At 44.3% G+C, this 16,531-nt stretch overlaps 2 protein-coding genes across 2 annotated transcripts in view; one reads left to right on the top strand and one right to left on the bottom strand.

Annotated features, from left to right (window-relative positions):
- mast3b (microtubule associated serine/threonine kinase 3b) overlaps positions 1-2,435 on the bottom strand; it is a 41,517-nt gene extending 39,082 nt beyond the window's left edge. Inside the window, exon 1 of the mRNA XM_052037560.1 lies at positions 1,941-2,435. Within this exon, the coding sequence (XP_051893520.1) occupies positions 1,941-2,023 (83 nt within the window). The 5' untranslated portion in view covers positions 2,024-2,435. The remainder of the gene's footprint in view (positions 1-1,940) is intronic.
- Positions 2,436-2,752: 317 nt separating this feature from the next.
- Positions 2,753-16,531, top strand: part of LOC127582506 (interleukin-12 receptor subunit beta-1-like) — a 61,647-nt gene continuing 47,868 nt past the window's right edge. Inside the window, exon 1 of the mRNA XM_052037825.1 lies at positions 2,753-3,605. The gene's annotated coding sequence lies outside the window, so the exon portion shown is untranslated. The remainder of the gene's footprint in view (positions 3,606-16,531) is intronic.

The raw sequence follows: 16,531 nt of genomic DNA, 5'->3' as shown, positions 1-16,531 counted from the left end.
ACAAACAGTTCTCAGGAATGGAACCCTGTCATAACCTGGCGAGGACCTGTACTCAGTCCTGAATTGGCTCTCTTGCACATGCTCACTGTCAGGGGGATGGGAAATAAGCTGAGAATGGAGTGGGCACCCTTCCCACTTCACCAACCCTGTCAAGCAGCCTGTCATCCGGGGAGGAGGGAGTCAGAAGTTGGATCCAACTGCTCTAAGTGCAGTCCAAATCAATGGGTGGGAGACAGATAGTTTCCCCATCAAGTCTGCGGTCAGGCAGGGTTGTCCACTCTCTCCTGTCTTGTTTGTGTGCTGCATTGAACCCTTTGCCGAATCCATCAGAAAGGATGAGAGCATAAGGGGGGTGACCTTGCCAGGCAGTGGAGGCACACAAGTCAAAACCTCCCTGTACATGGACAACATCGCCTTCTTCTGCTCGGTCCCACGGTCAGTTTTCAGGTTGATCAGCATCTGCGACCAGTTCGAGTTGGCATCAGCAGCAGAGTCAACCACAGGAAGAGTGAGGCCATGCTCTTTGGTAACTGGCCCGACCAATCCAATGTCCCCTTCACCATCAGGTCTGACTACCTGATGGTGCTGGGGATCTGGTTCGGAGTGGCTGAGGCGAGTAACAAGAATTGGCTGGAGTGGATTGGGAAGGTTAAACAAAAATCGAGTCTGTGGAAACAGCATTCTCTGTCAATAATTGGGAACAACTTGGTCATCAGGTGCGATGTGCACTCAGGGCTGCTGTACTTGGCGAAGGTGTTGCCTGTTCCTCACTCCTCTGCCTCGGTAATCACCTGGGACATTTTCCAGTTTATCTGGGGCTCCAAGATGGAGTGAGTCCAATGGGTCATGCTGCACAAGTCCCCTGAGACTGGGGGCAAAAGTGTACCCAACATTGCCCTCATCCCGCTGACCACCTTCGTGTGTGGCTCTATCAGCCGGTGTGTAGACCCCAAGTACGTGGGCACCAAGTGTCATTACGTGCTGAGGTTCTACCTGTCCCCAGTGTTGTGGAAGATGGGCCCGGCCCCTTGACTGCACAATGTCCCGGTCAGCTGGACGCTGCCACGCTACCTGTCCTTTGTGGAAGAGCTCTTCCAAGCAAACACATCCATCAAACAGTGGTCAGCACGGAATATACTGCAGACACTGGAGGATAGGGACACTATGGATTCTGTGGGTTAGTTCCCTGAGCAAATGGTCCAAACCATATGGCAGAACGCCTCATTGCCAGATCTGTTCAACACCAAGACCTCACTTAGCTGGTGGTGAGAGGTGCCCTCCCAGTCAGAGCCTTCCTCTAGAGACGACACATCACTCCCAATGCACGCTGCCCTCGGGAAGGCTGAGGGGGGGGGGGGGGCCAAGAGAAAGAGAGGGGGGGCCAAGAGAGGGTGGGGGGGGAGAGGACGAGGGGGGGCGAGAGGGGGGGCAGGAGTGGAGGGTGAGGGGGGTGGAGGGTGAGGGAGAAGGAAAGGGAGCAAAGAAAAAGAAAGACTGGACTAGAAATGATCTTAGAAGAAAGGTAGAAAAGGAAGAGAGACACAGCTGTAAGGAAAAAGAAAAAGAGGATAGCTATGAGTGAAAAAGTGGAAGGCTTAGAGAGGCGAAATGTCTGACGTCAGTAGGAAAGAAATAATGAAGGGCACTGTGAGCAACTCTGTACTGTCATTCGTGATGATGCAGCTTCCAGTCTGGAAACAAGGGCCCATCTCATCGCCTCAGTCCTATCAGCAGTGAATGTGTTCACTTCACTCGATCCCACTATTACTGAAATGTTAAATATGTTCTGCAGGCACATCAAAAAAAGCACTTTCTGAATAAAATAAATGACAGCCTGCTCCCTTTTGGGACAGCACATGGCTTATTACAAAGTGGGGTCGGGGAGGGGGGGATCTCAGAGCAACAGGCTAAAAAGCAACAACATCCACAGACATATTTACCTTTTAGAACGTTGGAGCAGGGAACCTGTCACACAATGGCTCTTGTAGTTGGGCAGCCCCATCCACTCGCTTGGGTCAGACATGATTATACCAAGACAAGTTCTGATCGGCACTTCAAACGTTAAAATCAAATGTTGATTCTGTACGTTGAGATTCTTTCACTCTGCTTTTAAATTCAGTTCCCTGGCTTTTCATCTTCTGAGTGCCCACAATTCAAATTCATTGCTGTTACCACCATGGCCAACACAGCTCTTTCTCTCTCCCTCACTACCTCCTACTCAATCTCTTCTTCCCCTCTCTCCCACTCACTCAATCTCCCTCCCCCATTGTCTTTTCCTTTTTCTCCAACACTCTCAGTTTCTCCTCCCCTCCTACTTTCACACTCGTTCTCTCTCTCTTGCCCTCTCTCTCCCTCCCGTTTCTCACTCCCTCATTTCTTTCTCTATCACTCCTTCCCTGCCCCCCTACACCCTCCCCACCCCCTCTCTGACAGTCCTTCCCTACTCCCTCGTTCACCCTTCTTACTCCCTCCCTCCTTTCTCCCTCACTGGTCTCTCCCTCCCCTTCTCTCTCCTTCTCCCTCCCCGTCCCTCCTTCCTCTCCCTTCTCCCTCCCCCTCCTTACTCCCTTCCTCCCTCCCCCACACACTTCCTTCCTCCCTCCCCTCTCCCTCACTCCCTTCCTCCTTCCCCCTCCCACACTCACTCACTCCCCTTTCCTTCTCTCCCTCCTCCTCCTCTCTCACACTCACTCACTCCCCTTTCCCTCCTCCCTTCCCCCTCTCCCCTTCCCCCTCTCACTCCCCTTTCTCTCTCTCCCTCCCTCCCTCCTTCTCACACACACACTCTCTCTCTCTCTCTTTTCCTCCTCTCTCACTGAGAGAGGATCAGAGGCCGTAGCGGTGGTGCTCCCCTCTTCTCCTCTCCCCACCGCCGAGGGAGCTCACGGCGGCTCGCTGCCACAGAAGAATCCGAGGTGCAGGCCCCATCAGCGGCCCCGGCAGCAGGGCAGGAAGCAGCTCGCCACACGGTGACAGGAAGCCGGCAGCTGGGCGGGGCGCGGCCGGGGCCTGTTGTTTTCCACTCACCGCTTCTTTGTGGAACCGATGGGGAGGCCGCCTTGCCCTCACGCTGAGGCTGCAGGCGGGACTGCTCGATGGACGGTCTTTAGCAACCCCAAATGCCCGATGACCCCTCCTCGCCACGTCCCACCTCCAAACATCGACCCTCAAAGCACCGGAATCTCCTACCGCCTGTCATTATCCCCAAACTTCATAAAATACTCCAACCCCTGGACCCTCAACCCTCGCCATACTTCCTCAACCCCCTGAAAAATGTTCATAGCCCAGCACCAACCATCCCTCCCGATCCTCCATACATGCAAAAAAACATCTATTTCCCAACTCCTTTCTGGTTCTCCCTCGTCCAGTGCTGCACAAACACGTTTCCTGTTCTCCCCATCTTTCCCTCAGCTTCTCATTCACTCTCCCTCTCCTTCCTCTCATCCTGCCCTTCTGCCTCCCTTTCCCTCTTCCTCTCCTCACCACTCCTCCCCAAGATTGCTGAAGTGGCCTGGAACATAGCAGGTATAGCGGAAGAGCTCTGCACAGGTTCAGGACTACCAGTCCAGTAAAGCAGAAAGTATGGTAAATTGTGATGATCTGAGGTAATACTGGAAGTTAATCTTTCTGCTGATGATTTTCGTTGTAACTCTGTGTGGGACATGGAGGGACTGGGCTTCTCAATATCTCCAGGGCTGGGGTCAGCTGGCTTTGCCAATTCCCTTTTTGTGAGTTTTGACTTCCAGGCTTCAAATCTCCACTCTACACACCAGAATACAATAACCATAGAGTCACAGAGAGATACAGTGTGGACACAGGCCCTTCAGCCCATCAATTCTGCATGGACAATCAACCACCCATTTACCCTAATCCTCCATTAATCCCATTAACTCCCCCAGATTCTACCATTTATGTACACACTAGGAGCAAATTACAGTGGCCAATTAACCTCAGTAGCAGAAAACAACAATCAACAGGAATTTTAATGACTGAACTGCTGTCTGCTCCCGCAAACTCAGTTCTAAGACTCTTGCTTTTCATGATATTCAGCAATGGTCCGTATTTAAATGTAAAATAATAATCATGACTAAGTAGTTTGCCAATGATACCAATATTTGCATTGAGGAAGAAAGTTCTAGACTGCAGGAAATCTATGAATAGACTGGTTAGGTGGACACAAAAGTGACAAATGGGATTCAGTCTAGAGAAGTGCGTTAGGGATCTGGGAGGGTAAACAAGGCAAGGGAAATCACAGACAATGGTAGGGTACTGAGAGGTATAGAATGCATGTCCACAGATCCCTGAAGGCAAAGGGGCATGTAAATAAGGTGGTTACAAAATCATATGGGATATTTGCTTTTTTTGGCTAAGGAATGGAATATAGAGCAGGGGGTTCAGTCATGAAATGTATAAAGTAGTTGTTGGCCACAGTTAGAGTGCAATGTACAGTTCAAGTCACCGCACTACAGGAGGAATGTGATAGCACTAGAGAAGATGCAGAGGAGATTTATGAGGATGTTGCCAGGACTGGAGAGTTATAATTATGAGGGGTGTCTCACTTAAGTTTATTTCCTTTTGCATTGAAAAAACTGGGAGGAAATTTAACTAAAATGCATACAATTATGAGAAATCTGGACAGGATGAAGAGGAATTACTTATTTCCTTTGGCAGAGAGCTCAGTAAATTGATGGGGTGGGAACAGATTTAAAATAATTGATGGAAGGATTAGAGTAAGGTCAGAAACCATTTCACCTACAGAGTGGTGGGTTCTGGAACGAAAAGGTGGTGAAGGCAGAAACCCTCACCACATTTGAAAAGTACTTGTGGGGTCTGGGGAGGGAGGCTGGGAAGTGGGACTAGTTTAATTAGTCGCTTATTTGCCAGCAAGAGGTGATGGGTCAAACAGCCTCCTTGTGTCGTAAATTTCTATGATTCTGTAAATTTCTACAGTGGAATTTGAACCTATGTCACTGATTAATAGTCCAGAACTCTGGCTGTAGTCCTGTAACTTAATTGCTCAATTCAGAAAATGGCTAACCCATAACTTTTCAAGTGTAGTTAGGGATGGACACTTAATGCTGGCCTTGACAGTGACACTCATATTCAATGAATGAATTAAATAAGGAATAAGAGCATATGGAAATGCGGTAAGCAATTAAATGCTGAGGTACTGAACCTTAAGTACACCAGGAGGTATTCTCAACTACAGGTCCTCCCCAGTTTATGAACGCCCGATTGATGTACAGCCTGAACACACGAAGAAATGTTTGAGAGACTGGCGGGATGGATTTGCCAGCTGCTGTGGGGTTGCAGGCATCTTCTGCTGTGTGGGAATTCAGTCCATGGCCACATTTCCGACTTGCAAACTGTTCGGATTATGAACAGCTCACAGGAACAGAACCCTGCCGTAACCTGGGGAGGACCTGTACACAACATGAAGGTGAGGAAACAACCTTAAATCCATGACTCAGGAACGCTTGTTCCACTTGGCTCAAGACCCGATAACAACCTTGATCCAATCCGCAATAGAAGAGGAAAATACCAGGGCAAAGTTAAGAATGACTGCTTTGATGTGATTTGCCTAATTGTCACATGGAACACTGCAAAACCTGAAGTCATAAAAATACACAACATAAGATATAGGACAAGAAGTCAACACATGCCCACTTGAGCCTGCTCCACCATAAAATAGTGAATGATCTGATCTTTGCCTCTACTTCCACTTTCTTCCCTGTTACTCATTACCCTTGACTCCCCTATAATCCAAGAATCTGCCTATCCCAGCGGCATATCTCTAGGATAGGCAATTCCAATATTCCTGACCCTCAGGGAATACATTTTTTCTCATCTCAGTCTTAAATGTGTGACTCTTTCTTCTGGGATTATGATCCCTAGTTCGGAAATCCCCCATGAGGGGAAATATCCTCTCAGTGTCCATCCCGACAAGCTCTTAGAATCTTTTATGTTTCAGTGTGATCACCCTTCTCTCTTGAAAACGCCAATGAAAATCAAGGGAAAAATCTCCACTTGCCAAAGTCATGACTCACACATAGGTTGAGGAGACACATAATCTCAGCCACAGGGCTTTGCTGCAGGAATGCCTCAGGGCAATATCCTAGGCCCAACCATCTTCACCTGCTTTATTAATGCTAACACTGTAATTGCACATTTGACAGCCTTTGGAATTCCCCCAGAACTTCAACAGAGAATACACCTCAACGACCGTCTGTGGTTTGTAGTGTGGAATTAGTATTGGAATGTTTTGAGTAACAGTTAGTGGTCTCTGTGAACCTCATACAAATTAGATTGTTTCGCCACTTGGACATTGTATGGTGATGAGCTGGAGCAGAGGAGGTGAGGGAGTGGCTTATGCTGTGAGCTGCCAGCAGCAGGGGCAGGTTAGTGTGTTAGGGCAGTGTGTGAAGGGGTCATACTTACATACTGTGCCTCCTTGGCAAGCTCAGCTCTTTCTGCAAAAGATGGAAACAGTAATCAGCTTGCATTCTCTCCTGGTCCTGGGAACGACTCAGACAAAAAGGGAACAGGAGACATTAAATCAGCTGTGCCACAGTCACCCCCTAGGTGCATGGTTCAGGGACTGATTACACTATCTCTTGAAATATTTAATGAGTACAGTAATGTCATTATGCCAAAGTTATGTAATTGACACCACCCTCTCTCTGCTGTTTTCTCCTCTCTCCATGATGCATCCTCAGTTTCCTTCTTTCTGTCTCTATTTTTTCTATCTTTCTGTGTCTCCCTCTCCATTGCATAGCCTCTCCCCATCTCCTTCTCTCTTAAGCCTCAATCTCTCTTTCTTCTTTTATCTCGATCTCTGTTTTTTTTAGTTATTCTCCATCTCTCTCTCTCTCTCGCTCTCTCTATTCCCATCTTTTTCTCTCTCTCCATCTCTCTTTGTCACTCCTGTCTCTTATCCAGACGTTGTGAGGTTATGCCACTTCAGAGACTTGTGCACATACTTGATTTATTGGCTGTAAAGTGTTTCTGAGCATTCTGAGATTGTGAATGATCCTGAATAAATATCAGCAAGACAAAAACCCGTAGGATTAAATGGGTAGTGGCAGAGTGGAGGCAGAATTTGTTAAGGACCAGAAAGCAGTGAGGTAGTGGTGAGCATTGTTGGTTAGATTGGAGGGAGACACGTAGTGGTCAGTATTAGGACCACTGCTTCTTTTAAATGAATGACTGCCTTTGGGTATAGAGGGCATCATTCCTAAGTTTGCAGATGGCAACAAATTTCTGATAAACCATGAGAAGGATGTTACTGACATTAGGGGGCTATAGCTAGAAATGTGAAATGGGAGAATGGTGTGAAGTGATTCACTGGAATATTAAGAATGAGGAGAGGATGGTAGAGATCCATGGAGCAAAATGGCCTATTACCGTTCCATAAAGTAATCTCACTAATTAAGAAAGGATAGGAAAAATGGAACCATGACCTGGTTAGCCTAACATCAGTAGTAGGGGAAATGGTGGTATCTACAATGAAGGATGTGATAACAGAATGCCTTGAAAAGAATTATAGGACTGAGCAGCATCGGCATGGAAGAAAATTGTGCTTGCCTATTGGAATTCCTTCAGGAAGTGACGAGTAAAAAAGACAAAGGGGATCCAGTGGAAGTGATGTATTTAGATCTTCAGAAGGCTTTCAGTAAGGTCCCACATAGGAGATTAGTCATAAAGCTGACAGTACATGAAAATGGGGGAATGCACTAGCATGGATTGAGGGTTAGTTAAGAGACAGAAGGCAAAGAGTGAGAGTGAATAGGTCTTCCTTGGGTTGGCATTTTGTTACTAGTGGGATGCTGCAAGGTTTGGTACTTAGGGACCCAGATGTTCATAATCTACATAAACAATTGGCTGAGAAGACTAAATGTTATATTTATAAGGTTGCTGATGATACAAAACTAGGTGGGATATTGAGTAGAGAGGAGGAGGTAAAGAGGCTTTCTACATTACTCACAGTTGTCACTCTCCTTATTACTCACTGGCGTACAAAGGGGCCCTAGTGTTCTTGTACATAGGTCACTGAAATCCAATATGCAGGTGCAGCTAGTGGTTGGCCTTTTGTACAAGAGTAAAGATGTTTTATTGCAATCATATAGGGCTTTGCAGAGACTACACCTGGAGTACTGTGTACAGTTTTTGGTTTCCTTACCTAAAAAAAGATAAACTTGCCATAGAGGGAGTGGAACAAATATTTACTACACTGTTTCCTGGCATGGCAGGTTCCTCTCAGTTTCACTGATGTTGCTCTCTTTGTTACTCACAGATATTAACCTCACTGTTATTCACCAATGTCACTCTCTGCATTATATATTGTTATTGGTTTTTAAGCTGCTCATTGTTGCCTCTCTCATAGAGGCACAGAAACAGGCGCTGCAGCCCACTCAAGTCTACACTGGCCATCAACCATCCATTTACTAATCCTATGTTAACCCAATTTTCTTGCACATTCTCAGCTTCCTCTCACCTACTCACTAGGGGCAATTTACAGCAGCCAATTAACCTACCAACCCACATGTTGTTAAATGATGGTTAAAACCACTTCAGGATTTTTATGATAGTTACACTGTCCATACATTAATTCTGGACTCTTGATTGTCACTGTAAATAATCGCTCCACCGTTGGCAGCCGCGCCTTCAACTGCCCGAACCCTGAGCTCTGGAATCCCCTCCCCAAACCTCTCCAGTTCTCCTCTTTCCTTTACATAGAACATAGAACAGTACAGCACAGTATGGGACTTTGGCCCACGATGTCGTGCTGACCTATCTAAACCTTATCCCCATTCAATCTATCCCTCTCCCTACTTCACCTCCCATAACCCTCTATTCTTCTTTTGTCCACGTGCCTATCCAATAACCTCTTAAGTGACCCTATCATATTGGCCCCTACCACCACCCCCAGCAGTGCATTCCAGGCACCCACCACTCTCTGTGCAAAAAGCCTACCTCTGACATCTCCCCTGAACTTTCCTCCATGCCCCTTAAACGACTGACCTCTAGTATTGGCCATTGCCACCCTGGGGAAAAGATGCTGGCTGGCCACTCTGTCTATGCCTCTCATAATCTTATATACCTCTATCAAGTCTCCTTTCATCCTCCGTCTCTCCAAAGAGAAAAGCCCTAACTCGCTCAACCTCTCATAAGACATGTCCTCTAATCCAGGCAGTATCCTTGTAAATATCCTCTGCACCTTTCATCCTTCCTATAATGTGGTGACCAGAACTGAACACAATATTCCAAGTGTTGTCTAACCAGAGTCTTATAGATCTGCAACATTACCTCTTGGCTCTTGAACTCAATCCCCTCAATCATATGCCTTCTTAACTGCCCTATCCACTTGTGCGGCAACTTTGAGGGATCCATGTATTTGGACCCCAAGATCTCTCTGTTCCTCCACACCGCTAAGAATCCTGCCACTAACTATCTGCCTTCAAGTTCGTTCTTCCAAAGTGTATTTCTTCATGCTTATCCGGATTGAACTCCATCAGCCACTTCTCCGCCCAGCTCTGCATCCTGTCTAAATCCCATTGCAACTTATGACAACCTTCTTCACTATCTACTGCACCACCAATCTTCGTGTCATCTGCAAACCTACCAACCCATCCTTCCACTCCTCATCCAAATCATTTATAAAAGTCACAAAGAGCAGGGGTCCCAGAACAGATCCCTGCGGAACACCACTAGTCACCGACCTCCAGGTTGAATACTCTCCTTCTACAACCACCCTCTGCCTTCTGTGGGCAAGCCAATTCCAAATCCACACAGCCAATTTTCCATAAACCTCATGACTTTCTGAATGAGCCTACAATGGGGAACCTTGTCAAACACCTTGCTAAAATCCATATATACCACATCCACCTCACTACCTTCATCAATTTGTGCTGTCACTTCCTCAAAAAATCTATTAGGCTTGTGAGGCACAACCTGCCTGTCGCAAAGCCATGCTGACTAACCCTAATAAGACTATGCTTCTCCAAATGCTCGTAAATCCTGTCCCTAAGAATCCTCTCCAATAGTTTGCTCACCACTGATGTAAGACTCACTGGTCTATAATTCCCGTGATAATCCCTTTTACCTTTCTTGAACCTTTCTTTAAAGACACTCTTTCCGGCATTTCCTCTACACTTTTTTGCCCTAGCACCTTTTAGAATCATAGAATCAGAGACACAACACAGAAAAACTCAGTTCACTGTCCATGCCAACTATCATTTATGCTAATCCTACATTAATTCCATTTTTAAAATTCTTCCCACATTCCCATCAACTCCCTCGAGTGTATACTGCTCACCCACACATTAGGGGCAATTTACATTGGCAAATTCACCTCCCAATCCATGGGACCTTGGGATGTGGGAGGAAACCGGAACACCTGGGGGAAACCCAAGTAGTCACAGGGAGAACGTGCAAACTCCATACAGACACTTTAGAAGTTTCTCAATTTCTATTTGATTTATCAGTGGCTGTTTGTATAGTCCCTTGAGCAAAATAAGAACAAGAGCACTTATAAGGGCAGGACAGCACTGCATGCAAATACCTTAATACCTTGGGTTGATTGCAGTGGACAACAATCCTGAGTATCTCTTTCTTCTGGTCCTCAATATTAGGAAGACTCAGCCTGGAAATGAGGAGGTTCCCCAATAGTCACTGGCAATATCCTTATAATTCACTGATACCGCTGTCTATGTTACTGAATGTTATGATTCTCCAGCATTCCCTGATGTAAATTTCCAAGCTACTACTGAATTACTCCCCAAGTTATTCAGTGTTGATTTTCTCTGCAGTGAACATTGATAGCACCCTCCACGTTACTGCAGTTACTCTTTTTGTTGATCCCCAATCATTGTTTCTCATTGATTACTCACCGAAGACACTTCCTTTGGTATTCACTAGTGTTGCTGCTCATGTTATTCACTGATATTTTTGTGTTACAGTGATGATTCCTCCAGTTCTATGGGAGGATCAGGAGCAGATCACTCGGCCCCTCAAGCCTGCTGTGCTATTTAATCGGATCAAGGCTGATCTGACTGTAATATCAACTCTGCAATTTTGTCTACCCATATTAACCTTTCATACTCTGCCTTCAAAATATTTAAAGACTTTGCTTCCACTGCATTTTGAAGAGAGTTCCAAAGACTCACCATCCTCTGAGAAAAATAATTTTGCCACATCTCTGTTTTAAAATGGGTAACTCTTTATTTTTAAGCAAAAAGAAGAAAATAACCTTCTCAACATCCATCCTGTTAAGACCACTCAGTTCAATGATATTCCTCTCTACATTGCACATGATGCTATTCCCCATCACGCTTGCCAATGTTACTTTCCAAGTTATGCACTGTTGCTTCTGCAGTGCTCATTGATATTACTCTACATATTATTCCTGACGATATTCTCCATGTTGATTTTCAAAGGGACCTGGGTGATTCACTGATATTACTCACGCAAGTCACATGCAGGTACAGCAAGCAATTGAGGGGGCAAATGGTATGTTGGCCTCTCTTAAAGAGGATTTGACTACAGAAATAAGAGTGCAGCAGCAGTATTGTGTACAATATTGGTTTCCTTATCACAGAGGGAGTGCAGTGAAGATTCACTAGATTGGTTCCAAGGATGGTGGCTTTGCCAAATGGGGAGAGATTGAGTATACCAGGCCTGTATTCTCTAGACTTTATAAGAATTAAAGATCTTATTAAAGCTTACAAAGTTCTTACAGAGCTTTACAGGCTGGCTATTTCTCTTGGCTGAGGAGTCCAGAGCTGGGTGGTACAGCACTGGAATAAAGCATAGGCCATTTATGACTTAGAGAAGGAGAAATTTCTTCACATGAAGGGTGGCGAATCTTTGGAATTCTCTACCCCAGAAGGCTGTGGAGACTCCGTCATTTGATTCATTCAAAACAGTTATCAAAAGATTTCTAGATATTGAGGAAACAGAGAGGTATGTGGATAGTGCAGGGAAATTCTGCTTGAGGTAGAAGATTAGCATGATCTTGATAAATGGTGGAGTAGGTTCAAAAGGCCAAGTTGCCTCTTCTTATTCCTATTTCTTATGTTCTTATGTCACTCACTGATGTTATACTTGTGTTAGTCACCGATGTTACAGCTCTGATTTACTCTCTGAAGCACTCACTGGTGTTACTGTCAGTTACTCAGTTGTTACTCTCCTTATAACACACCAGTATTCCTCTACACGTTGCAGATTGAGGTAGCTCGCCATGTAACACATTGTTATTATTCTCCTTGTCACTCTTTGACATTATTCTCCATAAACAGTTGGAAATACAAGAACTCCTCTTCTGTACGAGTTCCCCACAGTTCTCTTCCCTCATCTAAACAAAAATCTACCCCAAACTTTAAGTACTTCCAATAATCTAACCAGCACAATCGGTAGTAGGGTAGCGCTACTGCTTCACAGTGCCGGAGACCAGAGTTCGATCCTGAACTTGGGTGCTGTTAGCGTGGAGTTTGCACATTCTCTGTGTGACTATGCAAATTTTCTCCATGTGCTCTGGTTTTAGGGACATTTAAGAGACTCTGAGATAGCCACATGAATGATAGAAAATTGGAAGGCTACGTGGGAGGGAAGGGTTAGATAGATATTAGAGCAGGATAAAATGTCGGCACAATATCATGGGCCGAAGGGCCTGTGCTCTGCTGTAATGTTCTATGTAATCCTCTAGGATAGAGAATTCCAGAGATTCACTAGCGACTGAGAAGAAAGTTCTATACATCTCAGTTTTAAACGACCAGCCCCATATCTTGTAACAATGTCCTCTCATTCTAGACTCGCCCACTAGTGAGAACATCTCAACATCTACGCTGTCATACTCGCCTGAGGATCTTATATGTTTCAATGAGATCACCCCACCTTCTTCTAAACTCCAAATAATAGACTGTTCAGGCTTCAGGCTGTTTGGCCTTTCTTTATAGGACAATCTTCCCATCCCAGAAATTATCCCAGTGAATCTCCTTTGGACTGCAACCAATGCTACTATATTCTTTCGTAGGTAAGGAGACCAAGCTGTGTGTTGTGCCTCAGGTGTGGCCTCATCAACGCTCCTTGGAATTGTAACAAAACTTCCCTATTTTTAAACTCCAATCATTTTGCGATAAAGGTTAATCTGCTTTTTGCCTGATGTGCTTGATGTGCTGACATTGGAGAGGGTTCAGAGGAGATTTACGAGGATGATTCCCGGAATGAAAGGGCTTACATATGATGAGCATTTGTCAGCTCTTGGACTGTACTCACTGGAGTACAGAAGAATGAGGGGGGACCTCATAGAAACATTTAAAATGTTGAAAGGACTGGACAGAGTAGATGTGGCCAAGCTGTTTTTTTGGTGGGTGAGTCCAGGACCAGAGGGCACAATCTTAGGGTACAGGTTTAAAACAGAAATGAGGAAGAATTTCTTTAGCCAGAGGGTAGTGAATTTATGGAATTCTTTGCCACGTACAGCAGTGGAGGCCAGATCATTGGACATGTTTAAGGAGGAGATAGATAGGTATCTAATTAGTCAAGGTATCAAGGGATATGGGGACAAGGGCGGAAATTGGGGTTAGAATAGTTTTTTACCCCATTTCTCATTTTTTTCTTTTTCCCTTTCTTTTTTCTTTTTCCCCTTTTCTTTGGAGCAGACTCGATGGACCGAATGGCCTACTTCTGCTCCCTTGTCTTGTGATCTTGTCTTGCCTTCTTTACTACTTGCTGCCCTTGCCTGCTAACTTTTTGTGATTCATGCTTTAGAACATCTAGGTCCCTCTATACTTCACTCATTGGCAGACTCTCTCCATTTAGATGATAATCTGCATTTTGAGTTCTCTTACCAAAGTGCCTAATGTCACACTTCCCCACATTAAACTCCATTTGCAAGGCTTTGACCCAATCACTCAATCTATCTATATTCCATTGCAGAGTCACAATACCCTCATGCAGCATGTCCTTCCATCTATTTTCATGTCATTGGCAAACTTGGATACCTACTCTCTGTCCCCTCCTCCAGGTTATTTATGTAAATAGTAAATATGTGAGGTCCAAAAACGATGCCTGGATACTCTAATAGTTATCATCCTCCAACCTGAAAATGACCCATTTATTCCAACTCTCTGTTTTCCATATGATATTCAGTTTTCAATCCATGCTAATGCACTTCCTCCAATACCATGAGCTCTTAACTTGTGCACCAGCGTCCAATGGGTACTTGTCAAATGCCTTTTGGAAATCTAAGTACACTACAGCTACATGTCCCCCTGTATCAACTCTGCATGTTACATCCTCAAAGAACTCAAGCAAATTTGTCAGACCTGATTTATTTTCATAAAACCACGTTAACTTATTTTGATTAAGCTTTCCTAAACAATTTGCTATTTCTTCTTTGATTAGTAACTCTAATATTTTTCCGACAACACATGTTAAACTAACTAACCTATAGTTTCCTGCCTTTTGTCTTCCTCCCATCTTGAAAAAGGGAGTTACATTTGCTGTTTGCCAATGCAGTGGTACCCTCCCAGAATTCAGTGAGTTTTCAGAAATTTCAACCAATGGTTCACCATCTTTGCAGCGACTTCCTTTAAAACCATTGGGTACATGCCATCGGATTACGATCACTTATCTGCCTTTGGTCCCATGAGTTTTTCTAATACCTTATTCCTTGTGATATAGACTTTTACAAGTTCGTTCACCTATTTGAAACTAGCCCACCTTCAAGTTATCTTCAGGATAATTGTGGTGTTCTCCACGGTGAAGACTGATGCAAAAAAATCATAAAACTTATCTGCCATTTCCTTGTTTCCTGTTATTAATTCTCCAGAATCGTTCTCTGGAGGTCCCACATGTACCTTAGCCACCCTCTTCCTTTTCACATGTCCATAGAAATTCTTATTCTTTGTTTTGATATCACATGAAAGTTTTTGCTCAAAATCAATTTTCTCCTTTCTTATAAGTGTTTTAGTCTATTGCTGCTGGTTCCTGAAAAATTCACAGTCCTCTGGTCTACCACTAACCCTTACCACTTTGTATGCCCTACTTTTCAATTTCTCATTATCCTTGACCTCCTTTGTTAACCACAGTTGGTTCCTCTTTCTAATTGGGATAAATTTCTGCTGAGCATTATGAACTAGCTGTTTAAATATCTGCCACTACCCATCTACTGATTCATCTCTCAGCTCATTTACCCGACAATTCCACCTTCATCCCATTGTAATTGCTCTTAACTAAGTCGAAGAAACTTGTTCTAAGCGTATGGTGTTCACCCTCAAACTGTATCTGGAAGTCTACCCTGTTGTGTTCACTACTTCCTAAGGGATCCTTAAACACAAGATTTCTTATCAATCCTTCCTCATTATGACTGACAAAAATCTAAACTAGCCTATGCCTGAGTAGGTTCTGTAACATATTACTTTAAGAAGCAATCCCTGATGCACTGTACAATTTTTTTTCTACCATACCCTTGGCAGTTTGGTTTGACCAATCAATATGCAGATTAAAATCTCCCAGAATAATTGCAGTTCCTTTCTACATGCCTTTGATATTTCCCCATTTATGCTTTGCTGTATCGAGCAGCCACACTTCAGGGCCTACAAATTACTGCCACCTGTGTCTTCTTTCCCCTGCTATTCATTATTTCGACCCAGACCAATTCTACGTCACTGTCCGCTGCACATATATCACGACTCAGTACCAATGATATCTTCCTTAATTAACAACGCTACCCTGCCTCCTTTCCCTTTTGGCCTATTCTTTTGTAGTACTGTATAACCTGGACTATTGAGTGCCCAGCCCTGGTCACCCTGAGACGTATCTCTGTAACAGAAATTGGATCATACTCATATGTTGCTACTTGTGCTGTCAACTCAGCTATCTTGTTGCAAATGCTGTGTGCATTCAAATAAACAGCCTTAACTTTTGACTTTTTAAAAATCTTTACTTACTCTGGATTCACTTTCACATACTTTTGCATATACTTTCTTCTCCATCCTGTCACTCCCTGACAGAAAAATGAATTGCCTCAAGTCTATTTTATATGGATGACCCTTTATCTTTATACCTCAACTTCTAGAGTCTCTCATGAAGAAACATCCTCTTCACATTCACCCTATTAAGACCCCTCAGGGGTCGTCAATCAATCAGTCTTCTCTCAGTTCTAAACTCCAATGGATAGAAGCCTAGTCTGTCCAATCTTTCTTCATAAGATAGACAGCCCATGACAAGTATTTCAGTAAACCTTCTCTGAACTCTCAGCACATCAACATCCTTGCTTAAGTAGGGAGACCACTACTGTACACAGTACTCCAGATGTGCTTGCACTAGTGACCTATTGTATGTAACGGAAGCATAACCTCCCTACTTTTGTATTCACTTTCCCTAGCAATGAACAATAACATTCTGTTAAGTTTCCTAATTATTTGCAGTACTTTTATACTACGACATACAGATCCCTCTGCATCTCAGAGCTCTTCAGTTTCTCGCTATTTAAATAATATGCTTCTCTTTTAGCTTTTCTGCCAAAATG

Source organism: Pristis pectinata, chromosome 24 (genome assembly GCF_009764475.1).
Source record: "Pristis pectinata isolate sPriPec2 chromosome 24, sPriPec2.1.pri, whole genome shotgun sequence".
NCBI lineage: Eukaryota > Metazoa > Chordata > Chondrichthyes > Rhinopristiformes > Pristidae > Pristis > Pristis pectinata.
This window is presented reverse-complemented; position numbering and strand designations above follow the sequence as displayed.